This window comes from Dreissena polymorpha, chromosome 10, assembly GCF_020536995.1.
Source record: "Dreissena polymorpha isolate Duluth1 chromosome 10, UMN_Dpol_1.0, whole genome shotgun sequence".
NCBI lineage: Eukaryota > Metazoa > Mollusca > Bivalvia > Myida > Dreissenidae > Dreissena > Dreissena polymorpha.
This window is the reverse complement of record NC_068364.1, coordinates 12,196,043-12,223,854: the sequence shown is the minus strand read 5'-3', so window position 1 is coordinate 12,223,854 and position 27,812 is coordinate 12,196,043. Positions and strand designations below refer to the sequence as shown.

Sequence of the window (27,812 nt, the reverse complement as noted above, 5' to 3'; positions counted from 1 at the left end):
AGGCGCTATGTACATGGCGAGTGTGTATAAGAGCCGCTTTCGGACAAACAAGAGTTATCCCTGGAAAGCGACATAGTGCACGCTGAACTGGCATCGGCTGCCTGTCGGGCTAACCTAGTTTTGACCCGGGGGGGGGGGGGGGTTTAAATAGGGTCGGCGACACATACAGCCTATTTAGCGTATAAGGAGCTATTGACATGGCGAGCGAATATGAACCTTTAAGGGCCGCTTTTGGACAAAAAAGAGTTATTCACCGGAAACGACCTATTGCACGCTGAACTCTTGACGGCTGCATGTCGGGCCAATGTAGTTGCGGCCGGGGGTTTAATTTGGTCCGGCGTCACCTACAGCCTATTTAGCATATTATGCGCTATTTACATTGCGAGTGGGTATACAGCTTTAAGGTCAGTGTTCGGACAAACAAGTTATCCCCCGGAAGCGACATAGTGCACGCTGAACTTATGTCGGCTGCCTGTCGGGATGACCTAGTTTCGATCCGAGGTTTTAATTATGGTGTGCGTCACATACAGCCTATTTAGCGTAATAGTCGCTATTTACATTACGAGGTTTAGGGCCGCTTTCGGACTTAAAAGAGTTATCACCCGGAAGCGACATAGTGCACGCTGAACTCCCGTCGGCTGCCTGTCGGGTTGATCTTGTTTCGGCCCGGGGTTTGAAGTTGTCTCTTCTTCACATAAGCCTACTTCGCGTAGTATGCTCTATTTACATCTCGAATGGGTATGCACTAACAAGATTTTATTTTATCTAAAGGGACTAGCAATCATGATACATCAACTATCTCCGGAATCCACCGTGAGATTTAAGCAATATATCGTCTGCTGACCCAGAGTGCGGGACTAGTTAACATATTAACATTTTGACAATAGTCCGAACGCGTGTCACACATTTGAATGGAATAAAAAAAAAACAGCGTAAATAAAGAAGAGGGTAAAAAACTATCGAAAATAAATAACAGATAAATATGGTCATGATTATTCTTATTAATCATGACAACACCTTATTCATGTTAGACTTTTTAAAATTTAATTGACTTGTATCATTATAATTGGTGCCACTTGTGGTACTTGGTTACCTATGTTAAGGGTAACTTACTGATGTTCGATTGGTTATTGTCGGCTCGGGTACTACTTAAATGTACCCCGGGTACTCCTAAATAAACGTAAATGTATCTCTGGTACGAACAGTATACTGAAAGTAATCCGGAAATTTTTACGCGAAATTGGCCGTTGTCGGCGAATTATTTTCAAATTAAGTATGTTTATATTTATGTCAATATTCTGTAAAATTGCCGCTATATTATCGCAACTCCTACTTAAAAAACCTCGATGAGGCAGGATTTGTTCAAAGAGAATTTTGTTTTGTTTTCCGTAGCGCGTTTTACGTCATCGGATTTTAGGCGGGAATAAAACTCGGTTAAAGTCTAAATTGGCTGGGTGCGTGTAAGTATATTTTCTGTACCCGGAGTACATTATGGTTTTAATGTTTTGTTGCGTGATATCTTGTTAATTAGTTTGTTTTTTTTTTAGTTGAGGCATGCACCGTGTTTGGATTGTGTGCTGTATGTATAATACCTTTAGGGATTGAATCTTGAGTATTGCAAGCAATTAAAAGCAACAAAAAGCAACGGAGATGAAAGATTAGATCGCATACATAGTGCGGATAAATATGACACGTTTGTTCAGGGTTATGAATGCAAAAGATATAATTCAATACCGTTGAAATTATTCGTAATTCTAAAGACTTCGTGCAATCATGACAAACGTTTTGGCCTTGTTTTGAAGAGGCGATGAATCTCAAAATAGTTTTTTTGCAAAGCTATTGCAGTCGTAAATTAATGATTTATGCAGATCGTTTGTCAATAAGAACGATTAAAAGCTTTATTTGGTTATGATTCTGAGTGCAATTCCTTTTGTAGTCTTCTTCATTCAGTGTCAATATTGAGTGGTTGCTAAAAAGCACATAATAGGTCCAATAAAAATACTTTGGTACATTTGATCATTAAATTTAAATGAAATGAAACACTCGTCGCTTTTTAAACAACTTTAACACAAAATTGCAAAACAATATCTGTTAATACAGTACTCGAGCACATGCCGTGTATGACAGTAATTTGGGGAGAACGCCATATATATTAGTTATTCTTAGCTCTCGCTTTATACTCTTGCTTTTGTGCTCTGTTACAATTTTTGGAAATATGTTCAATGTTTTTTTTTGCCATAGAAGACATATGAAAACCGGGGTTCTCCCTTACTGAATTAAACTGGTTTAAGTAAAACTAGTAACCCCTAGACCCGAGGGCTTATTAATTTAACTTAAACTGATAAACTTAAACCGCAATGCACATGACTTACACATTTAGTTCATAGAATAAAAAAAAATCTACCGAACTATTTAACATTATGCCCCTGATGTCAAAACTTGCCTAACGCTGGAGGTCACTTGTTTTACATAAACATATAAGGATGATAACCCTTTGTTCTGTCCTGTAAATTACCAATACAAATGAATACAAAATCTGCAATATTCATATAAAGTAAGCCAAACATGTCACATAATTATAAAATGTTGGGTATTTTTAACTGAAATTGAAAGGATTGTAAATCTTCGTATATTGAAAGGCTTAGAAAACGGGAGTTAAGCGTGCACTAGGTCGCTTCTGGGGGATAACTCTTTTTTGTCCGAAAAGGGCCCTTAAAGGTGCATACCAACTTGCCATGTAAATAAAGCCTCATTCGCTAAATAGGTTGTAGATGACGCAGACCCTAATTAAAACACCGGGCCGAAACTACATCAGCCCGACAGAAAGCCAACGGGAGTTCAGCTTGCGCTAGGTCGCTTCCGGGGGATAACTCTTGTTTGTCCAAAAAGGACCCTTTAAGGTGCATACACACTCGCTATGCAAATAAAGCCTAATATATACGCTTAAAAGGATGTAGGTGACGCCGACCATAATTTAAACCCAGGGCCGAAACTAGATCAGCCCGACAGGCAGCCAACGGGAGTTCGCACTAGCTCACTTCCGTGGGAAAACTCGTTGTCCGAAAGGGGTCCTTAAAGGTGCATACCCGCTCGCCATGTAAATAGAGCTTAATTCGCTAAAAAGGCTGTAGGTGACGACGACCCTAATTTAAACCCAGTGCTGAAACTAGATCAGCCCGACAGGCAGCCAACTGGAGTTTAGCTTGCACTAGGTCGCCTCCGGGGATTACTCTTTTTGTACGAAAGGGGCCCTAAAAGGTGCATACACACTCGCCATGTAAATAGACCATAATACATACGCTAAATAGGCTGTACGTGAAGCCGACCCTAATAACAACCCCGGGTCGAAACTAAATCAGCCCGACAGGCAGCCGACTGGAGTTCAGCGTGAACTAGGCCGCTACAGGGGATAACTCTTGTTTGTCCGAAAGGGCCCTTAAAAGTGCATACCCACTCGCCATGTACATAGAGCCTAATTCGCGAAATAGGCTGTAGGTTACGCAGACCCTAATTAAAACCCCGGGCCGAAACTAGATGAGCCCGACAGGCAGCCAACGGGAGTTTAGCTTGCACTACGTCGCTTCCGGGGAATAACTCTTGTTTGTCCGAAAAGGGCCCTTAAAGATGCATTCCCACTCGCCATTTAATAGAGCATAATACATTCGCTAAATAGGCTGTAGGTGACGCCGACCCTAATAAAAAACCCGGGCCGAATCTAGATCAGTCCGACAGGCAGACGACGGGATTTCAGTGTGGACTAGGTCGCTCCCGGGGATAACTCTTAATTGTCCGAAAGGGACCCTTAAAGGTGCATTCCCACTCGCCATGTAAAGAGAGCCTAATTTGCTAAATAGAGCATAATTCATACGCTAAAATAGGCTGTAGGTGACGCCGACCCAAATTAAAACCCCGGACCGAAACTAGATCAGCCCGACAAGCAGCCGACGGGAGTTCAGCATGCACTAGGTCGTTTCCGGAGGATAACTCTTGTTTTTCCGAAATGGGCCACGACATGTGCATACCAACTCTATATGACAATAGCGCATAATACGCTAAAATGGCTGTACGTTATGCCGACCCAAATTAAAACCCCGGGCCGAAACTAAATCAGCTCGAGAGGCAGCCGACGGGAGTTCAGCGTGCACTAGGTCGCTTTCAGGGGATAACTCTTGTTTGTCCGAAATGGGCCCTTAAAGGTGCATTCCCACTCTATATGACAATAGAGCATAATACGCTAAATAGGCTGTACGTGACGCATACCCTAATTAAAACCCATGGCCGAAACTAGATCAGCCCGACAGGCAGCCGACGGGAGTTCAGCGTGCACAATGTCCTTTCCGGGGGATAACTCTTGTTCGTCCGAAAGGGGCCCTTAAAGGGGCATACCCGCTCACTGGGAAATGACGCATACGAGATGAATGCTAAATAGGCTGCAAGCACGGGCCGATCCTAATTAAAAGTCCCGGCCGAAACTAGTTCACCCCGATGGGCAGTCGACGGCTGAGGATAACTCTTGTTCGTCCGAAAGGGGCCCTTAAAAGGGCATACCCACTCACAGGCAAAAATGTCGCGTAATACGCTAAATAGGTTGCACCTGGCTCCGATCCTAATTAAAAGTCCCGGCCGAAACTAGTTCAGCCCGACAGGCAGTCGACGGCTCGTCAGCGTGCACTAGGTCTCTTCCGGGGGATAACTCTTGTTCGTCCGAAAGTGGCCCTTAAAGGGGCATGCCCACTCACTGGGAAATGACGCATACGAGATGAAGGCCTAATAGGCTACATGCACGGGGCCGATCATAATTAAAACTCCCGGCCGAAACTAGGTCAGCCCGACAGGCAGTCGACGGCTGGTCAGCGTGCACTATGTCACTTTCGGTGGATAATCCTTGTTTGTCCGAAAGGGGCCCTTAAGGTGCATACTCACTGACTGGAAAATGTTTCATCCTATTTAATAAACTTGCTGAGTAGGCTAAAAGATTAAATATGCTACTAAATATGCTCAACGAGATGATTGTTTCAGGTTTCATTTGATATACTTGCTAAAAAGGCTAAATAGCACGTATATTTCTGCCTATTTAATATTTTTATTAAATATGCAAAAGGGGATCAAATGGATGCTTAATAGGCTTACTGACTCAATAGCATGTATATTTCCGCCTACTCACTAATCTTGCTAAATAGGCTGAAAAGGCTATTAAATAGGCTAAATAGGAATGTACTAAACTTGCTATCTGGGTTAAAAACATGTAGGCTGAAAAGGCTTTTAAATAGGCTATATAGAAATGTATAAAACTTGCTAAATGGGCTAAATAGCCTGAAAAGGTTGTTAAATAGGCTTACTAGGATGTTTGTTTCAACGTATGTACTAATCGTTTTAAATATGCTAAATAGGCTGAACAGGCTGTTAAATAAGCTAAAAACTCTAAATAGGATGTATGTTTAAATCTATGTATCGTGTAAGTACCTATTATCGAACAGAACCTGATATCGGACGGTTTGTTTTGGTTCTATATGCGCATGCGCAAAAGTGCGCATGACGTCACATCCATAAACAAAGGGTCATTTATGAAGTCCGTGACCTACTTGTCCACTTAGCTTGCAACAAATGCGCCGAAAACAGGTAAAAGAAATGCATTTATTGTTATTTACACGGTTTTATGTATTTTTTGCTATTACTTTTTGAATGCATTTATCAAAACGTGCATTTACACACCAAAAAGCGTATTTCCATTTGCAATTTTGGTTGCAGCAGACGTAGATTTTTTCGTCGAGTCCGGGTCACGTGACAGTCATGTGATAGTCATGTGACTTTGTTTTATTATCGCTCTTAGAGCTACAGCACAGTTCCGAAAAAATATTCCAGCTTTTCTTTCTTGACAATTGATCATCATAAAGTTAAGTTTGTTTTTCTTTTTTTTCAGTCTAATCCTAAGAAGATAATTAAACACAGAGGTCTTTACTCACCAACAGCTCTTCACAATGCATACCTTAAAGTAAAAGACAGTGGCTTGCCAGTAAGAACTGTTGCAAAACAGTATGGTGTTCCTCATACTACACTATGGGACCGTGTGAAAGGGGTTATTGACCCTGAATGCCTCAAACCCAGACCAGCTCCACTCTTCTCTCAGGAAGAAGAGGTCAAACTAGTTGACCATGTCAAGACAATGGCTGCCCTTGGGTATGGTTATACCATCAGTGAAGTTGTAGCAAGTGCTACAAACTATGCAGTGTTCCTTGGTAAAAGGCCAAATGATAAACCTTTGTCTGTGAAATGGTTTAAGGGTTTCCAGCAGCGATGGCCTGAGTTGCGAGTTGTTCGTCCGAGGGCACTGTCCAACTACAGAGCTGAAGCCACATCAGAGGCCAATGTTCATGAATATTTCAACAATTTGATGAGCGTTGTTGAAAAACATGACCTCCACAACAAACCTGAGTGTGTCTATAACATTGACGAAAAAGGTATCCAAACAGAGCATACCCCACCATTCATAATAAGTGGCACATTGAAGGCACCAGCAGTTACTTCGTCAAGGTCCTGCGTTACAACAATAATTGGATGTGGAAACGCATTAGGCACACAGCTTCCACCATTCTTTGTTTTCAAAGGGAAACGCCTGAATGCAGATCTGTTACAAGGGTCTACACAAGGGTCATCAGGGTGTATGTCTGACAGTGGCTGGTCAAATTCAGCTGTGTTTTTACACTACATGGACACCCATTTCCTCAGATATGTGCAAAGAGTGGACAAGTCACAGCCTATCCTTGTTCTGCTTGATGGTCATAAAAGCCACATAAATGTTCCAGTGCTGGATTGGGCAAAGAAGAATAACATTATTCTATTCATCTTACCGGCCCACACAAGCCATGTCCTTCAACCCCTTGATGTGGGTTGTTTTGGACCCCTTCAAAAAATCTACAACTCCATGTGTCACAGATTTATAAGAGAAAATCCCTCTACAAAAATAACAAGGTACAATGTTGCTCCTCTTGGATCTGCTGCATACGTAGCAGCATTGTCTGTGGAAAATCTTCGATCTGCCTTCCAGAAATCAGGTGTTTTTCCTGTTGACGAGTCAGCTGTTAGCAAGGAGCATTTTACCACTTCGCTACCATATGTTGCTGCACCATCTGTTCCTGAAATCAACAAAAACATGCATGAAAGAAATCCTGATGTTTTCTTCTATGAAGCAGAAGTTGTCATTAACAAAAAGAAAGAATTCAACAATGCAAAGAAAAAGAATAACATTCTTGAATTTACATCTGGCAAAGAAATAACAGATCCGATAATTGAACAGAAACTCAGGGAAAGAGCTGAAGCAACAAATGAACAGAAAAACAAGCAACAAACTGAACAATCCAACAAACATTCGAAGCTTATGCCCACAAAAGAAACAGTTTCACAAACAAGGAACAAACAACTGAAAAAAAAACAATCAACAAAACAACACACTTACCCAGAGCCTGGACCCTCCCATCTAAACACTGATGTTGAATCCTCTGAAGATGAAGATGATGATGAAACTTGTTGTGTATGCAGCCTCTTTCAGCCAAAAGAACTTGCTAACTGCGTATCATTGATATTTGTAAAGTGGGCCAAGTGTGACTTTGATAACTGTAGCCACTGGGTGCACTTGCAGTTTTGCACAGCCACAAATGTTGTTAGGAGAAATGACCCGTTCTATTGTCCTTGCCACAATATTGCAGAGGAATAGACTTGTTTTTTTGTGTTCAAAGCTACATGCTTTTCTAATTTTGTTAATTTTCATGTTTCAAAAAAAATTGTTCAGTTTCATGTTTGTTTATATTCACTGGAGTAGTATTTATGAACTGTTCGGTAATAGGTCATGTTTACATCGGCCGCCATTTTGTTTAGTCTGCTAGAGGTGACAATAAACAAGGAATCATTGTTATGAATTCTTGACGGATATTTGCTTGAAAACTTTACAGATAAGTTATTTAATGATTGAACTGTTAGTTATTTGTTAAAACAAATTGTTTTTGTTATTTTAAGTGTTTGCAAATTTAACTTAATTTCTTAGGTGTTCGATAACTGGTTCGTCCACCATACTAAATGGCTAAATAGGCTAAAAGGCTGTTAAATAGGCTAAGCAGGCTAAATATGATGTATGTTTCAACCTATGTTTTTAACTTTCTAAATAGGCTGGAAAGGCTGTTAAATAGGCTAAATAGGCGAAATAGGATGTATGTTTCAACCTATGTACTAAATAGGCTTAATAGGCTAAATAGGCTGAAAATGCTGTTAACTATGTAGTAAATAGGCTAAATAGGTTGAAAATGCAGTTAAATAGGCTAAATAGGCTATGGAGGATGTATGACTCAAGCTATGTACTAAACTTTCTAAAAAGGCTAAATAGGCTGAAAAGGCTTTAAAATATGCTAAATAGGCTAAAAGGATGTATGTTTCAAATTATGTACTAAATAGGCTAAATATGCTAAAATGCTGTTAAATTGGCTAAATAGGCTAAATAGGATGTATGTTTCAACCTATTTACTAAATAGGCTATAATAGGCTTATATAGGCAAAACACGCTGAAGAGGCTGTTAAATTGGCTCAATATGCTAAATAGGATTTATGTTCCAACTCATGTACTTAATAGGCTAAATAGGCTGAAAATACTGTTAAATAGGCTATATAGGCTAAATATGATGCATGTTTCAACCTTTTTACTAAATAGGCTTAATGGTCTAAAATAGGCTTAAAAGACTGAAGAGGCTGTTAAATTGGCTTTATAGGCTAAACAGGATGTTTGTTTCAACCTATGTTCTAAATATGCTAAAAAGGCTGAAAAGGCTGTTAAATCGGCTAAATAGGCATGTGCTAAATAGGCTGAAAAGGTTGTTAAATAGGCTAAATAGGCTTAATCTTTCAACCTTTGTACTAAACTTTCTAAATAGCCTGTTAAATATGCTAAGTAGGCTAAATAGGATGTTTGTTTCATCTAATGTACTAAATAGGTAAAATAGGCTGAAAATGCTTTTGAATATGCTAAATAGGATGTATGTTTCAACCTTCTTACTAAATAGGCTAAAAAGGGCTGAAGAGGCTGTTAAATTGGCTCATTATGCTCAATAGGATGTATGTTTCAAGTAATGCACTAAATAGGCTGAAAATGCTTTTAAATAGGCTAAATAGGATGTATGTTTCAACCTTTTTACTAAATAGGCTTTATAGTCTAAAATAGTCTAAACAGGCTGAAGAGGCTGTAAACTTGGCTAAATAGGCTAAATAGGGTGTTTGTTTCAACCTATGTTCTTAATATGCTTAATAGGCTGAAAAGGATGTTTAATAGGCTAAATAGGCATGTGCTAAATAGGCTGAAAAGGCTGTTAAATAGGCAAAAAAGGCTAAATACAATGTATGTTTCAATCTATGTACTAAACTTTCTAAATAGGCTGTTTTATATGCTAAATAGGCTAAATAGGATGTATGTTTCAACGTATGTACTAAATATGCTTAATAGGATGACAATGCTTTTAAATAGGCTAAATAGGCTTAATAGGACGTATATTTCAACCTTTTTACTAAATAGGCTAAAAAGGCTGAAGAGGCTGTTAAATTGGCTAAAAAGGCTAAATAGGATGTATGTTTCAAGTAATGTACTCAATAGGCTAAATAGGCTAAAAATGCTGTTAAATAGTCTAAATAGGCTAAATAGGATGTATGTTTAAACCTATTTACTAAATAGGCTAAATAGGCTTAAATAGGCTAAAAAGGCTGAAGAGGCTGTCAAATAGGCAAAATAGGATGTCTGTTTCAACCTATTTACTAAATAGGCTAAATAGGCTAAAATAGGCTAAACAGGCTGAAAAGGCTGTTAAATTGGCTAAATAGGATGTTAGTTTCAACCTATGTACTAAATAGGCTAAATAGGCTAAATATGCTAAATAGGCTAACTTCAAATACAAATTAATCGGGCGTGCTGTTTCACTGTAAGTATCATATATCGCGTGAAAAGTTTCTTATCTTGAGCAGCAATTAAGATCGTAGTTTATGGTTCAAACCAATTGTATTTCACACCTTTTTCGTTATATATGTATGTTATATACTGATATAGTACCTGCCATTATGGGGTGGAGGGGGGTAAATAAACAGGGCCTATACTAAGTCTTTAATATGTTTTGTGAAGGTCAATCTATGCCATTATTATAAAATATATGTATTTATCACATGCCATACCCTGTTTCCATGTAATATAAACATTTCGAATATTATTATATTACACAGTCATGTGTAATATACTTTTTAAGCGTTTTCATTGCCTTAGTTTAGGCGGAAAGTGTCGTCCCTGATTTGCCTGAGCGGGTTGCACGGTATAATCTGGGATTACGCACATGCATTAAACCCCCTTTTCACAGACCGAGGCTCATATGAAAAAACAGAACTGCAGTTGCTAAAAGGTTAAGCACAAAAAATACCCAAAACAAGAAATAGTCCAATGCAGCAACAACGTCTTCCCATCCAAGTTCAGTTGCCAAAATAACACCGGTTGTTTTCGGAAGCTAATAAAATACTTTATCATTTATCAAAATACTGCTTGATCAATGGTACTGATGTTAATTTTTCCTGATAAATTGTCTTTGTAATATCAAGTACATGTGTCAAATTGCTTGACAATTAAATTCTTGCTCCGAATAGAAAACATCCTGCTATGATAAAGTTTCTATTCTTTTGGGGCAGCTTACGTGTCTCGACGTTCATATTGGACAAACATGGACTGAAATCCCAGATGGAATTCGTGCTATGTAACAACACAGTATGTTATCATATTAACCTCGGGTAGTTCCAGTTTTTAACAGAATATAAACCATTAAACGTTTTTTTTCCCTTTTTATTCGAGTTGCATCTGTATGAAATTGCGTAAAAAATCAATCACACCCCTTTGAATGTCGTTGGCCGTGATTTTATAATTTGCATTGCATTACACACTTTACCCGTTGATCGCCAAAATGAACAGAACTGCAGTTGCTAAAAAGGTCAGCACAAAAAACAACCAAAACAAGAAATAATCCAATGCAGCAACAACGTCATCCCATCCAAGTTCAGTTGCCAAACGGCTGTCTCCGTCACCTTTACACTGGCAGATCCGAGCTAAGCGGTATAGTTTCATATATCCTGAGCCAATTGAGTGCGTGTATTTATCTCTGAACGCCAGTCGCGATTCTAACAGTGACGTCATTACGGTTGCAGTGCTCAATGCTATCATTGCCGTAATGTAAACTGAGATGATGGAGATGGTGTTGGAGTTCTTCGGAATCTCAGACGCTACTATCGTGAGAAACACGGCCAAAGACAGGAACACTGTGACGTTATAGGAAGCGCGCTCACCCGACGATACCGGAAGTGCAAATGTGAGGACGTTTAAAAACGAAAGTAGAACGATGGGAATGAGTATGTAGAACACGTAAAATGTTGACTTCCGCTTCAGCGTCATTGTAAAAATAACAATAGAGTCTGCACTTGTGTTGGGCTCTACAGTAGTGGAATCCTGAAATGATACATTCAGTTTTCGAACATTACACAAACAAGTCGCAAAATATCGGATTATATACCACTATTATTAAATTAAAGTCCTGACCTTTCTAAAGCAACAAAGGACACAATAGACACGGGTGCCACCTCTTTTTTTTGAGATGCATTAATACATGAGCTTTATATATATATATACAACACTATTATTAAAGGGGCCTTTTCACGTCTTGGTAAATTGACAAAATAAAAAAAAGTTAACATTTATCAATATAATGCATTTAATGACAAACTTCAAACTTCAAGACATGCTAAAATATGTGAAAAGGCCCCTGTAATTAAGACCTGATATTTCTAAATCAACAACGGGCACAATAGAGGCATCTTACATCATGGAAATCATATGCGCGTAAAAATCAGTTGCCCAGTATAAAGGAATAAAAACTAGGTTAAGATATATTTCGATAATTTCTGTTTTCTAAAACGCTGCAAAATATACCAGCGACCATCTTGAATTTTCTTCAAACGCGTATAGGTAGATGCCTTTCTGTCCTTCAACCATTTCTACTTCATCGGCAAAGTAGCTCCATGCAGAAAACTTGAACGGACATTCCTGCGTATCGAATGGGAAATATGTGATGTCTACGTCACACGTTGCCTCCAGAATCTGTACAAATAAAATTTATTTAGACACAATACATTTTTCTATGCGTTCTAGAGGGACATACAGTCCCTCATCCTATACAGTATTAGCCAAAGGCATGATTATTGATTATCTCCCTGGAATGTATACTAAGTACGTAGATAGTATTACTGATTTAGAATATTTATACTTGTAAACTATTTTGTTATTTGTCTGTTGTTGCATTTGGTGTTGTGTGTGGCTTTTTTCCAAATAATAATTGCGCTCTTTCTTTACTTTTCTTTATACTGAGTATTTAAATTCAATTTGTTAATACATGTATCTAAAATTGAATGTTTTATTTGACATATTTTTTATATTTTTATGTTTTATATTTATCTCAAGGATACACATTCACTAACATAAAATTGTCAGTTATTATATAATTATGTCAATAAATACCACATATTACACAATACAATCATTAAATATTTTCGAACCTGGTAAGGTGACCACACAACCAGACCATCATAATGAACTCTCAGCAACAAATTACTGGATCCAAGACCGGAAAATGTCCGAAAGGAGTTATGCAGTGCAACGTCTGGTCGCCAGACGTCATTTTGTGGCTACAAAGGAAATGAATAATTTGCATATTTTTCACTTTTAAGCGCGAACTTTCAGTAGTGTCACAGGACAGAAATTTCGCACTTTAAGTGGAAAATATCAATGAATTCATAGAATAAGTTTCTCAGAACAGAATAATTATGGTTGACCACACTATTGACACTATTGTATTGGAGATTAAAAAAAGGAATCCTTGCGAAGTTGTGTCAATATTGTATTGGGTGGAAAATGTGCAAGAGCTGTTACCAATTCAAGAACGTCAATCCCACCGTAGTCTTCTGGGTTCCACTGAAGGAATTCATCGGTCCAATCAATGGATAGGAATCCACTGATCTTCATATTTTCTTCTTGCTCATTGAAATCAATTATAGCTTAAACGAAAACAAAGACGATGCAATTAATAAGCTGGAGGGCTTTAACTCGATTTATGTTGAAACGACACCATACTACGACACATTGTGTACACACCGGTCTTACTAACCTGTGAACTAACGGGAAAGGAATTGTGGGTAGCCCTTCTTTAACGATCGAAAAGTGAAAGCGAAAGTTGGTCAGGTAATCGTGCTTCTGATAATCGCTATTAGTCTTAATAGAGATTCAAAATCACATTTAACATAATAAAATAACATTTCTTTAAACAACATTCCGTTTTAAACACGCAATAAAAACGATTTTTCTTTCATTATTAACATTTTCATTCCTACGCAGAACTATTTTGGCGGAAGCATAATACCCCAAACTAGGGGAATGTGATGCGTCTTAGTATAGAGGTAACAATAACGTAGTGACGTCACAATCTATGTATAGAATGTACTACGACAAGTAATGACTGATTAGTCGATAAAAATGATAATGATAGAATCGGTTTGAATCGCGGTGGTTAACAGTTAAGTGAAAAGTGAAAAGGGTACCAAGAATGTTCGCTGAATATATTTCTCTTTTACAAAGAATTAGGAATTGACAAAACACCCTATTTACAGATAATGCTTAGCAAATTAATGATGTAGTTGTTTCCGGTAACATTAAAGTTTCTCTGATAATTGTCTGTGATTTTATCTGCGTGTCGGCAATCTGAAGATGTGTGTTCAGACGTCAAACAGAGTATTTAATGACTAAAATGTCTTTACAATGTATTTAAAAAGAAAACTTCAGCAAACAGACTGTATAGTAGTGACCAGACATGTTCACTGCAGATGACTTTTGCTGCGTAGAAAGTCTACCAAACTCTCCACAGGTTCATGTTGTGCCGTAAATCAATAATAATTAAGCCGCCACTGTTGTTGGATCAAATATTTCATTCGGTATCCGAAGTCGACATTAACAGCGTGATCCGAAACGTCAACACAACGTTCAATGTCCGTAGTTCATTTTTGCTAAATAACTATCGTCTGACAAACATATATAATGTTTTTGTTATAAATGCCCACTTTATGTTTCGTTTTCCTGCTATGCAAAGTTTGGTTAGTTTATGAAACTTGCACCTGCGAGGTTAAATGTCGTAGTGTTTTCTAGTCATCTGCCCAGGTTATAGATGGAAGTTGACCTTGGTAGAAGGCTTGATTTCCCAAACGTGGTCCAGACGACCCTACGACTAGATATTGTACTTTGGTTCGAGACAGGAAAGAAGCTTGTCACCATAGAGCTGACAGTACCATGGGAGGCAAGATGTGAAGAAGCCTACGAGCGGAAAAAGGTCAAGTACACAGAACTCACGGACCTGTGCAAGCAACAAAGCTAGTGCACTTGGCTATTTCCCGTAGAAGTTGGCGTTAGAGGGTTCTGTTCCCAGTCCGTGCTCAGGCTGATGACAGCAGTAGGAACTACTGGCAGGGAGAGACGAGTGGCTATCCAGAGACTGAGCCAAGAAGCTGAACGGGCATCAAGCTGGCTGTGGCTGAGGCGAGAGGAGAAGAGCTTGAGGTAATCAACCAACACACAGTGACTGATCGCCACTGTGGGCCCACCGCTATCAGAATGTTCATGGAATTAAAAGGGCCGAAACATTATAAGACGGCGGCATCCATGCTGATGATGTTGGTAGAGGAGCAGTATACAACCAAGCACAGATTGGTTATACTGTATTCAAACTAATAGTACTCAATCATTATTGAGCACTTTTTTAAGTCGTGAAAAATAAATTGGACAAGACTTGCCATATTATACGCGCGGAAAAAATCATAATGTTATTATGGTCATCATTATGTGTCGTGAAACTGGAAAAATAACAACAATCCTCCCTGAAAAAAATGTTCAAAACAACAAATGGGTTTATGAAAAAACACTAACTAGTTATTATAAACTATTAGAAAATGCATTTTAACGGTGCATTTAATTTTACGACTAAATTGACTGTATATGTAAAGGTTTATGTCACAATAGTAAAGGAAAAACATATTCTAATAATACAACTTACAATTAAGAACCAAATCTGTTTGAACCACAACCACATGGCTCTGGTTTTTTAACGGGCGAACGGTTTTGCTATATCCAGCTGTTTTGAACAACGTCATGGTGAGGTTTTTGACGTCCTCGGCTGTCTGTGATGCCACATAACACGTTATCAAACTCCACTGTAACATCAAAAAGCGTGCTAAAACGCATTGTACGTTTGAAAACACTATCCCATAAATCCGAAAATGCATGATTTGATTTTAGGCTGTGCCTTAAGTGTACAGTTCGCAAGTGGACAGAAGTTTACCCTGTATGTCGAATTGTGATTGCTTTTCATATCGAATTTTTAAAGAGCTTTCATACTGGCAAAAAGCGAACCAATTACTGGCTTTACGCTGTGAATCTCCGACAGGTTTTATTATGAACAGGTCACCAAATATGTATGTACTGTATAGAGGGGTATTTCTACTTACGTAAATATCAATTCAATATTGTTTTTACCGTGAATGATTTACAAGATAAATCCGCAAAACTCCATTTGCGCCAAATGTCAGCGTCCGGTCAGTGGAAATGTTTATTCACCATAGTATTGGCCTAGGGGACAAACAACAGAGCTTTCTATTGTGAAGCGCGGTTTAAGTTTTAAGATTTTGGAGTCCACCATTATCGGTTTCGTTTTGATAATTTTAATAGTTCTTATTGTTTGATTGTAAGTAAACATAAGTATGATAAACAACTTAAAGGGACCTTTTCACAGATTTTGGAGGTTATTAAAGTTTGCTATTAAATGCTTTTTATTGACGAAATTTAATGTAAACACTGGATCTAAACAGCTCCAGTAAAAACAAGTATTAAATTAAAGAAAGAAAGAAAAGTAACCCTCAACTGGGCTCGGACCGCTGACCCCTGGAGTAAAAGTCTCCAAATTGTTCAATCGTTTTGCATTGCAGCGCTTTATAATTTCCAGGTTTTTAAATCGTCAACAGATGCATATAATGGATATTTTAGAACATGGTAAATGTTCAGTATTACTTTTTCCTTAGAAATATCATAACTACAACAAAAACTTGCGATTCTGAAACACATTTTTTATGTTGTCAATTTACCAAAACGTGAAAAGGCCCCTTTAAATGAACAAAAAAGCACATTAAAACACATTATCGGTTTTGTACAGACATATAAATCTTAAATCGTGAACGCCTGTCTAGACCGTGTGTGTTCATATACATCTCGACTAATCTATTTACAACTTAAAGTTCTCCTAGTGTCTATATTGTTCCTATGACTCTAAACACCACAAAGAAAAAGACTAGCAAATTATGAATTGGATTTCAATGCAAATAATGCTTCTCAATCGAACAGAGGATAGTAATATTATACACATGCAGCTAAATTAACACTTTGCATGCTGGGAAATTTGTCGTCTGCAAAAATGTCGTCGGCTGAATTTCTAAAATTAGCATTTTCTTTGATTTTTTTTTCCAAAGAATACTATCAGAATAGCAAACAGTTTGGATCCTGATGAGACGCCACGTTCTGTGGCGTCTCATCTGGATCCAAACTGTTTGCAAAGGCCTTTAAAATTCGGTTCCCGCACTGAAAGGGTTAACATATGGTAAAACATTCAATTAAAATTTAAGAAATATTTATATATTTTTATAAATAACAAGTATTTTTAAACAGCAGCATTAAACCCTATAGTCCTCGATGAAACTTTACAGCCGTTTGAAAATCTGTCGCACCATTTGTTGACAAGGTCAAGGAAAAAGAGAAGTTCGTATCGTTCCCCGCTTTCGCTTTATAATCATATCAAGGATTGAAACCAGAAAACGTCATTTCAAACATAGGAAAATTAATGTAGTTATATTTTTAATTGTTTCAGCTAATACCTGACTAGATTCGATCAGAATTATCTCGGGTATTCAAATGTTGATCCGCCGACAAGACCTCAATACATTTTGCATAATCAATTACTGTCTATACATTCAGGTAAAGGCATTATTTTATTGTAACATTAGAAAACAACTTTGTAAAATTATGTACTTGATTAGCTGCTGCTTGTAGTATTAACGTAACGTAATTAATGGATGTGCGCATTTAATACGAAAAACAGACATCGACATAAAACTCATAAATAACAATTAAACGACATTGTACTTCTGTTTTGTTTTTTTGCTTTTGTCAGGCACTCAAATGAGTGAGAGTTTATTTAGGGTTATTTCCCTGAAGCACAACTTTATTAATCTTCATAAAATAATTTAGTTCTTATTGAATATTAATCGCTTTCATTGATGTTGCACTTGAAACGTCGTCGTTCGATTATCGGGATGTTTTCAGATGAAATTATATATTCAACGCATGGACAAGTATGGAGCTTGTGTACTTCTGATTCAATGACGATAGGTAAGTGTCTTTAGCATAAATAACAACGCCTACAAATTAATCGGGCGTGCTGTTTCACTGTAAAGCTGGGTTCCCACTGCCGATCAGATCAACTCGATCAAGCCTGAACGAGGTCACAATATACTAAATAGTTTCCCTATATAATTCAATGTAAAAGCGACATTTTTAAGCGAAAATAAATGCCATATTTTGCACATAGAGACCCCTATACCCATACCTTTTCTTAAAGGCCATTCTAAGCGGAGTCGATTCGTGCAATAAAAAAGATATGTCATGTACGAACCAAGAAAGAATTTGTCAAAAGTCAAAATCGACTGATTTTGCAACTTTTTTTCCGCCCGTTTAATAGTGGAATGTTACCTCTTTCAGTGCAATGTTTTCCTTTAGTCTCAAAGTTTATCATATTTCAGGGATCTAGTAGTGAGCACCTATTCATGCCCTACTACTTTCTCCAAACAATAAAGCCAGAACTCTAGTTAAAAATGTACAAAATGCCTTCGAATCAACTATGATATTTTTTTAGAGAGTACAACACTTCATGAAACGGTTATTTAGTATACTGTAACCACAAGCGGTCGGGTACTGGTCTGGTTCGGTCGGCATGAGTGGTCTAGTGCGGTCAGGTAGGTCGGCATTGGTCGGGCTTCCTACCCGATATTTTTTGACATGTCAAAAAATATCGAGTAGCGGTCGAGTAGGAAATTGATCGAGAAGCGCTCGGGAAGTGGTCTTGTATTAGTCGAGTAGAAGATCGAGTTGATCGTACAAATATGAATATTTTTTTATCGACGTATTATTATCGACGTACTTAGTATAAATTCCAGGGAGATAATCAATAATCGTGCCCCTTGGCTAATACTGTATAGAATGAGTGACTGTATGTCCCTCTAGAATGTAAAGAAAAATGTATTATGTGTCTAAATACATTTTATTGGTACACATTCTGGAGGCAACGTGTGACGTAGACTTCACATATTTCCCGTGCGACACAAAGGAATGTCCAATTAAGTTTTCTGCATGGAGCTATTTTGCCGCAGAAGTAGAAATGGTTGAGGAACAGAAAGGCATCTACCTGGACGCGTTTGAAGAAAATTTAAGATGGTCGCTGGTATGATTTGCAGCGTTTTAGAAAACAGCAATTATCGAAATATATCTCAGCCTAGTTTTTATTCCTTTATACTGGGCAACTGATTTTTACACGCATATGATTTCCATGATGTAAAATGTCTCCCTTGTTGATTGAGAAATATCAGGACTAAATTAAACGGGCCTTTTCACAGATTTTGGCATGTATTGAAGTTTTTCATCAAATGTAATCTAAAAGGCTCCAGTAAAACAAAAACAATAATGAACTTAAAGAAAGAAAAAAACTCAACTGGGCTCGAACCACTGACGCGTGGAGTAAAAGTATAATGCTTAGAGCACTGCCAAATGTTCTGTTACAATGAATTATGTAATTTATACTTTATATATGCAATCCTCGTAGTGTCACGAAATATAACGACAACAACAGAATTCTCCAAATTATTCAATCGTTTTGTGTTGCAACGCTTTATAATTTTCAGGTTTTTAAATCGTCAAAAGAAGCATATAATGGATATTTTAGAAATGTACAGTATTACTGTTTCTTTACAAATATCATAATTACAACGATAATTTTCGAATCTGAAACTTTGTTTTTTATGCTATCAATTTACCGAAACGTGAAAAGGCCCCTTTAAGAATAGTGTTATATAATGCGACTTTTTTGTATGATTTTCGAAAACTGAATGTATCATTTCAGGATTCTACTACTGCAGAGTCCAACACAAGTGAAGACTCTATGATTATATTTACAATGACGCTGAAGCGGAAGTCAACATTTTACGTGTTCTACATACTCATTCCCATCGTTCTACTTTCGTTTTTAAACGTCCTCACATTTGCACTTCCGGTATCGTCGGGTGAGCGCGCTTCCTATGCTGTCACAGTGTTCTTGTCTTTGGCCGTGTTTCTCACAATAGTAGCGTCTGAGATTCCGAAGAACGCGAACACCATCATCTCAGTTTACATTACGGCAATGATAGCACTGAGCACTGCGACCGTAATGACGTCACTGTTAGAATCGCGACTGGCGTTCAGAGATAAATACGCGCACTCAATTGGGTCAGGATATATGACACTATACCGCTTAGCACGGATCTGTCAGTGTAAAGATGACGGAGACAGCCGTAAAGGTGACGGAGACAGCCGTCTTGCAATTGAACTTGGATGGGAAGACGTTGTTGCTGCATTGGACTATTTCTTTTTTTTTGTGCTAACCTTTTTAGCAACTGCAGTTCTGTTTTTTTATTGTGATCAAAGGGTAAAGTGTGTAATGCAATTCAAATCAAATAATCATGGCAAACGACATTAAAAAGGGAGTGATTTATTGTTTAAGCAAATACATACGGATGCAACTCGAATATAAAGGGAAATACATTAAATGGTTTATATTATGTTATGTTCGACCTACCAGAGGCTAATATGACATCAGACTGCGTTGGTACATAGCACAAAATCCATCTGGGATTTTAGTCCGTATTTGTCCAATATAAACGTCGAGACACGTAAGCTGCTCCTAAAGAAAAGAAACTTTATCATAGCAGGATGTTCTCTATTCGGAGCAAGAGTTTAATTGTCAAGCAATTTGACACATGTACTTGATATGACAAACACAATTTATAATGAGTTTTGATCATACATAATATTGTAGTATATGTTAAGTATTATACATATCTAGCATTATATATATATGCAACGTGTTTACCGTTTCTTCGGGATATATACAATGGCCTCAAACACCAGTGGTATTTTTCAACACACATATTTTCCTGGGGCTTTCCTTAGCCGTTTGATCAGATACTCAACTTCCTCAATTTAAATTAGAATCAATGAATATTTACACTATAAATGATTTATAATTATTGTATTATTCGAATGATGAACGTTTAATCACTATACAAGCCAGTTTCGTATGCCATGTGTGACTTGGATGTCTTTGATCACTTAGGTGACTGGAATCACCTAGGGTGACTTGGGTTGACTTGGATTGACTAGGGTCGACTTCGACTTGGGCTGACTTGGGTCAACTTGGGTTGACTTTGGTTAACTTGGGTCGACTTGGGACGACTTGGGTTGACAAGGGTCGACTTGAGTTGACGTGGGTTACCTAGAATATCTTGGGTGACTTGGGTCACCTAGGTGATTGGGTTATTCGGGTCACCTCGGATGTCTTGAGTGACTTGGGTTGACTTGAGTTAACTTGGGTCACCTCGGGTGTCTTGTGTGACTTGGGTCAGCCTCGGATGGCTTTAATACCTACGAGACCTGACACGTTCACTAACTTATATTTCTGATGGAAACCTGTGACCCGGACTAGTGTATGAGTCTCTAGGCTACCGAGCAATCTATCGTATATTGCACAAAGTTGCTTGGGTAACCCCAACTCAAAAGGCATCAAAAGTCCCAGAAATGCCCCTGACTTAGGCTGACCGAAGAGACCAGAAACGTGCACTGTCTAATATTACCAAAGGAAACCTGTGACCCGGACTAATATAGAGGGATTTCCGTTTACGTAATTCACCGGATGTCCGCCATTTCGGAGGCTAGCTGATAATCCGATAATGCGATACGCTGAATGAACAGACACAAAAGCTGATTTAACGTTCTGATTTTATGTGATACATATCGACAAAATGGTTTTGAAATTTGCAATTATTGGTTGTTCGAATAGAAAGGACCGTAAAAAGGACTTGAATTTCTATAGACTTCCAGCAGTGATAAAAAATCAAGGCTCTGAATGTGAGAAACTGAGCGAGGACCGGCGTCGTGAATGGTTAGCCAAAATTAACCAGAACTTTGAAAATAAAAATCTGGATAATGTCAGGGTGTGTTCAGTCCATTTTTTAAGCGGTAAGTGCGAATTTTTTGTTTGTTAGGAAATATACATGTTATTAAAATAACAAAGCTACATAAATTACATGTTTTTGTGCCATACCCCACCCACATTTGCCAAACATAAAGCTATGAAATTAGTGATGACGTGTTTAGCAAACTTTATTATACAAATTTTTCATGAAAAGGAATGCATATATGTGCTTACAGATTATAATTATTACACAACTATTGATCTTTTCAGGGAAAAAAAGCAGGGCTGTATGACCGTAACAACCCAGATTGGTGTCCTACATTACATCTCGGAGGAAATCAAGAACATGAAGATGTGTCGGTTGAGACAGGGACTACGCCTAGTATCAGCCGGTATAACCGAATGAAAGAGAGGAAGCGTCGCAAACTGGAGCTTTTCGCTGAAACTACGAAAGAGCCTGACATCTCGGTGTCTGAACAGACAGACGAAGAGGATAAGGACATGTCATGTCAGACTGAAATCGATGGAAACTACCTTCGTGCAATGGACAGTGAAATTAATGCTCTTAGACAGGAAAATGAAACATTACGGAAAAACTGTGAGAAAAATGACCGCAGGTTTTCACCAAAAGACTTTGAAGACAACGATGAAAAAGTTAAGAACCTGACTGGACTTGCCACATTTGCTTTACTTATGACACTGTTTAATTACCTTGAGCCATTCTTGCAAAACATGGATGTTTTGGACAAATTTAGATGTCTAGTTCTCACACTCATGCGGTTAAGACTGAATTTATCAGTGCTTTTCTTGTCGTACGATTTTGACATTTCGAAGGCTTCTGTCTCTAGGATATTTTCAAGTGTTATTGATGTGATGTATTTACGGATGAAACCATTCGTTCATTGGCCAGACCGCGAGTCATTACAGTTGACAATGCCAATGCAGTTTCGAAAAAACTTTGGACGTAAATGTGCTGTTATCATAGATTGTTTTGAAGTAAACATAGAGCGACCATCTAATCTGAAAGCGCGTGCAGAAACCTGGTCCTCATATAAACATCATAACACCATCAAATTTCTTATAGGTATCACACCACAAGGAACCGTTTCTTTCATATCTAAAGCTTGGGTCGGAAGAGTTAGCGATAAATATATTACAGAGCACAGCGGCTTTCTTGATAAGTTATTACCTGGTGATCTTATATTAGCCGACAGAGGGTTCGATATACGAGACAGTGTAGGAATAATGTGTGCCCAAGTGAATATCCCTGCTTTCACAAAGGGAAGAGACCAGCTTTCTCCGGTAGATTTGGAAACAACGAGAAAATTGGCTAATGTACGTATACATGTGGAACGTGTTATTGGGACTGTCAGACAAAAATACACATTTTTGAACGGAACAATTCCTATCAGTTTTCTTAATTCCGGACAAGCGGGTGTAGTAACAGTGATCGACAAAATAGCTCATGTCTGTTGTTCTCTAGTTAACATGAATGACTCAGTTGTTTGTTTTGAGTGAAATGCTTCTCATTGATTGTTTATATGGACTGGTTCTCATTTTGAAGAGCAAGAGTAATCAATATTACACTATGAAAGGAACATAAATATTTATTGAATGCATATATACATACATGTATTGAGAATAATCAAAATAAAAACCATTAGAAGAGCAACAAAGATTTTAATATTTAGAGGTTTAACAGTATCAATTTTTCATAAATAAATACTGTACATATAAATGTGTGGCAAATATTCAACCCAAATCATGTAAGTAAACATTATTGCAATTAATTCAGGAAACGTGTACTGTACATTGTACAATATCCGATATTAAGGTTTCAACATGTTTTAGAATATTGCTCTAATGTTTGATTGTACTATCTAATTATTTAAGTCATGTTCTGAGAAAACAAGGTATAGTGCATGTGCGTAGTGTTGCCCCAGATTAGCCTGTGCAGTCTGCACTGGCGAATAAGGGATGACACTGTCTTCCTAAATTGGATGTTTGCTAAAAAGAGACTTCATTTTAACGGCAACTGTCATAAATTAGAAAAGTGCCTTCGCGAATAAGCCTGTGATGACTGAACAGTCTGATCTGAGACGACACTTTAAGTACATGCATAAAGCCCAGTTTTCTCAGAACGCGTCTCATTAGATCATCAGTGATGTATACAATATATGTACATTTTATTAATCTTGGAAGCTTACAATATATACAAAACATTTACAAAATATACAATGATATACAGGTAATGAGCAAAACAGTTATGGTTTTAATAAAGTACATCAAACTTTTCTTACAAAATCACTTAAAGTTTAAATGCCATACTCCTCCTACAGTAGGTTACAACTTATTACACAATTCGCTTCCTTTTGAATGCCGGTAATCTGCGACAGTCAGGGCAGTACCATTTGCCCTTTGGTGGTTTTTCTATTTTAACACACCTGTAGTGAAACCATTCAATTATACATTCAGTGTTATCACATGCTATCATCTCACCGTGTTCCACCTGACTACAAAGACAGTATAAAGTTTCATCACTCACATTGGTGGGGTAACAATTTAGACTGTCATTCACCACTTTCTTGTTAACATCAACTGACTTTAAGACATATCCTGGTAATGTCGTGTAGAACTTCCCAACTAATTCTGGCAGTATTGCCGATTTAAAGAATTTTTCTGCTTCTTCACAAATAGTCTGCCACAAACCCTCGTCAAACATCACTGCTTCTATGTGACAGTTTCTCTCCGTCCACACAACAAAAAAGCACCTTTCCATGCGAGTCAAACCCATCTGCGTCTGGATCTGGTTCTTCTTCTTCTTCTTTGCGTTCGCGCTACACAATCATGCCAGTTTCTGCAATGAATGTTGTAGTCCGTCTTAGATCTTCCAGACCTCCATACAGTTTTCTGTTGAGGGTTGTGTCTTCGGACCACTCCGCAGCTCGCTCCTGATCGTGTCTTTTGCATCTTTGAAGAACATGTTCAGCAGTTTGTTCCTCTTCTCCACATGGACAGAGTGGTGAGGGTACCAGCTTGTATTTTCTGTACAAGTGGGCATTCAGTCTGTTGTGTCCTGAGCGTAGTCGAACCATCACTACTTGTTCTGCTCTGTTAAGCAGGTGATAAGCATCTTGCTCTTGCTGGGGCCTGGTGATTGCCTTTATGATGCTGACTTTCTCTCTGTATGTAACCTGGGTATTTGGTTGCTCTGTTTTTGCTCCCTGTTTAGCTAGTTGGTCAGCCTCCTCGTTTCCTGACACTCCACAGTGGGCAGGTATCCACTGGAGTGCTATGTTGAGGTTATTGCTGAGTCTTGTCATAAGTTTTGCTAGTTTTGGGGAGGTGTTGTTTGTCAGAGCTTCAAGGACTGATCTTGCATCTGTGAGGAATACTACTGAAGTGGTATCTTCAGGTGAGTTCTCAATCATAGAGGCTGCCTTCATGAGTGCTTCTGTCTCAGCTTTGTAATTGCTGCACCTCTTTCCTGTGGCCATGAAGTGTGTTTCATTTCTGCCTGATGGATATCTGATGAGGATCCCAGCTCCTCCGTCTTCAACGGCTCTAGTAGCTGATCCGTCTGTGTATACATGTGTCCACAGATCTGATGGGAAATCCTCGTTTATCATGGCTAAGGTATGACTTCTTTTCAGGATTTCATTTTGTGCTTCTGAATCAAGTAGGGAGTCTGATTTGTACTTTTGACAGATCATTTGCTGTTGGATTAACAATGTCTTCAGAGCTGAGTGGAGTTGTTTGAGTGTCCAGCTGTTGTGCAAACTGTCTGTTAAGTGTCTTCACTTGGTGTACAAAGCTACCTCTCTTCAGCCGGTTTTTAGTACCTTCAGTTAGTCTAGCTTTTATTGGATGGTCAGGTAGGGATTTGAACTTTTCAGCCTGTAGTAGTACTTTAGTTTGTCTTCTTTCATGCAGTGGCTGTATACCAGTAAGTTTTTCCATGAAGGCAATGGGTGTCGACTTGGTGGCCCCTGTTGTGATTCGCAGTGCTTGGTTCTGTACCTTGTCGAGGGCTTGCTGGTTGGTCTTCGCTGTAGTGGACCATGCTGCTGAGCTATATTCCATTGTGGGTCTCACTGTGCCCTGGTATATGGTTTTCAATATTTGCTCATTAGCACCCCATGTTGTTCCAGCAAGTTTGCGCATCAAAGCAAGTTTCCTTCTGGCGGTTCCTTCAATACGGCTGATATGTGGCTTCCAAGTTTGCCTCTTGTCAAATGTGACTCCTAGGTATGTAGCCTCATCTTCTTCCTTCAGCTGTGTTCCTTCCATCATGATCTTTCCAGCTCTTTGCTTTGTGGACATGGTGAATAGTGTTGTGGATGATTTTTCCTTGTTAATGGAGACACACCAGTCACTGGCCCATGCTGTAAGCTTGTCTATGGCTCCCTGCATTCTGTATGTGGCCGTGGTTGCATGTTCTTCCTTACACCATAGCACCAAGTCATCTGCATAAAGTGCGGCTTTTACTCCCTTTGGTAGCTCAGACACTATGTCATTGATGAAAAGCACAAAGAGTGTTGGAGATAAGACTCCACCTTGGGGGACTCCATAGCGCAGTAGGAACTTCCTGCTTTTTGTTTGGTTCAGACTAACTCTGGCTCTCCTGTTATATAAATATGCCTTGATCCAGGTCAGCATGGATCCGTCAACTCCGTTCCTCATAAGTTTCACTTGTAAACCATCAGTCCAGACTTTGTCGAACGCCCTTTGAAGGTCAATCCAGACTGTCAAGACTACCTTCTGTTCTTGAAATGCGTCTTCGACCTCTTGTGATAAGTAAGTAGTCTGGTCTTCAGTTGAGCGAAACTGTCGGAAACCTGCCTGTTGGGGTGCCAGTAAATCATTGGTCTCCAGATACCACTTGAGGCGTGCATTAACAATCCTCTGTCTGGATCTGGTAATAGTACTGATGTTTTTTGTCTAAATGAAGTTGCCCATCTGTCTCTTTTAAGAAATCACATGTCTCACTATTGAGTTCCTCACTGCGTATACTGTATGGGCATTTGATTTCAATGCACGCAGCCCCACAACAATCACACGTGAATACCCCGTCTGGCGATGCCCCAATAAATGGGTGTGTCTGACTAATCACAAGACCACTGTCCGTTATCATGCTGTTATCATGAACTGGTCCTATTTTATTCATAAACACATCTCGTGCCGTTTTTTCATTGTCGCGCCCACATTTTGTCGCCAAAGAGGTAAAGCCATTTAAGTCTGGGTAGCATATCGATTTCACCAGGCTTTGCGAAGGGTCAGATTTATTGGTCTTTACAACAGCTTTTGCGTTTGACGCTGTAACCCGCCCTGCCCTAAAACGATGCCACATAACTGAATTCGCCTGGTTTTTGGTTTGTTCTTCCACATTTGCGGCTTGTTGGGTAGAACACTTTATTTCAATGTTGGCACAAGCATGTAAAACATCCGTATAACACGCTCCAATTACTTTTTCGTTTCTATGTTCAGTCAACACTGTAGGGAAATCATCAGTGTCTGTCTTTGGCACATACTTCTGGGCAAAGGGGGGAATAAGTGATAATATGGCTGGTTTAGAGTTTAATTTGCTCAATTGTTCGGCAAAAGCCATAAAGTCTTCTGCTGTCGCTTCAGGCACATTTCTTGACTTTTCGAGTGGGGTCTCTGATATAGCAGGTGTTGAGGCACACAAAAATTCTAGTTTTTGATCTAACTGCTTCTTAGCTGTTTTTGCTGACACAAAGTCAATGTCCCTCACCTCCTGATATGACACAGACTTGCAATCTGATGGCAAAAGCCAGTAAGCCTTAGACTCGGTTACAGTTTTCGCGTCACGTACTTAAACTGTAGCTTCAATGGCGAATAGAAGTGACGCCACATGTGTACATGCCTCGCCCAGTCCAGCCATGCAGTTGCAGTGGCAAGAAACAATGTTCCCGTCTTTAGTGGCGATAATCCAGGGTCTTAAAGGCTTCTCCCGCATTCTCTGTGACACACATTCATGTACATATTATAATATAGCGATATAGTTAATAAGAAGCTATTAATTTTGAGTACATCGCCGTGATATTATGCACGTTATGAAAGAATATCCATGCGCAATCATGTAACCAAGAAGGAGGTTAGACCATTCCGGGCATAAACGTGTCAGAATTATTTTTTGTGTGTAAAGTTTAAAGGCAGTCATCGATCAACACTTTTCCAAGCAGACTACTGTGGCACTTCAGCAAATGCTTAAATCACCAACAAAGAGTCATTATTGACACGAAAGAAAGTTAATTTTGAAAAATGTAGAAATTAAGAATGTAAGTTCAAAACAATAAATACCTTTGCCATTACAATCACATGCTGTCCATGTACAATCCCGACTTTATCACGGACCCATCCGCACACAAA

At 38.7% G+C, this 27,812-nt stretch overlaps 2 protein-coding genes across 2 annotated transcripts; both read right to left on the bottom strand.

Annotated features, from left to right (window-relative positions):
• Nucleotides 1–10,370: 10,370 nt before the first annotated feature.
• Nucleotides 10,371–15,372, bottom strand: LOC127846922 (neuronal acetylcholine receptor subunit alpha-5-like). Its single transcript, XM_052378327.1, has 5 exons — nt 15,150–15,372; nt 12,983–13,107; nt 12,610–12,738; nt 11,987–12,154; nt 10,371–11,506 (listed from the first exon to the last, which is right to left on the bottom strand). The coding sequence occupies exons 1-5, from the start codon at nt 15,313–15,315 to the stop codon at nt 10,949–10,951; spliced, it is 1,146 nt and encodes a 381-aa protein (XP_052234287.1). The 5' UTR covers nt 15,316–15,372; the 3' UTR covers nt 10,371–10,948.
• An 8,884-nt stretch (nt 15,373–24,256) lies between these two features.
• On the bottom strand, nt 24,257–25,048 carry LOC127847991 (uncharacterized). Its single transcript, XM_052380243.1, has one exon. The coding sequence runs from the start codon at nt 25,046–25,048 to the stop codon at nt 24,257–24,259; it is 792 nt and encodes a 263-aa protein (XP_052236203.1).
• Between the last annotated feature and the right edge of the window lie 2,764 nt (nt 25,049–27,812).

What these genes read in the sequence shown, in the direction of transcription:
- LOC127846922 (XM_052378327.1), bottom strand. Translation starts at nt 15,315, where the DNA reads ATGTTACAGTGGAGTTTGATAACGTGTTATGTGGCATCACAGACAGCC. An exon ending in GGATTGACGTTCTTGAATTG is followed by an intron (nt 12,739 to 12,982) that starts GTAACAGCTCTT and finishes TTTCCTTTGTAG; the next exon opens with CCACAAAATGACGTCTGGCG. An exon ending in TTGTGTGGTCACCTTACCAG is followed by an intron (nt 12,155 to 12,609) that starts GTTCGAAAATAT and finishes TTATTTGTACAG; the next exon opens with ATTCTGGAGGCAACGTGTGA.
- LOC127847991 (XM_052380243.1), bottom strand. Translation starts at nt 25,048, where the DNA reads ATGATAAACGAGGATTTCCCATCAGATCTGTGGACACATGTATACACA.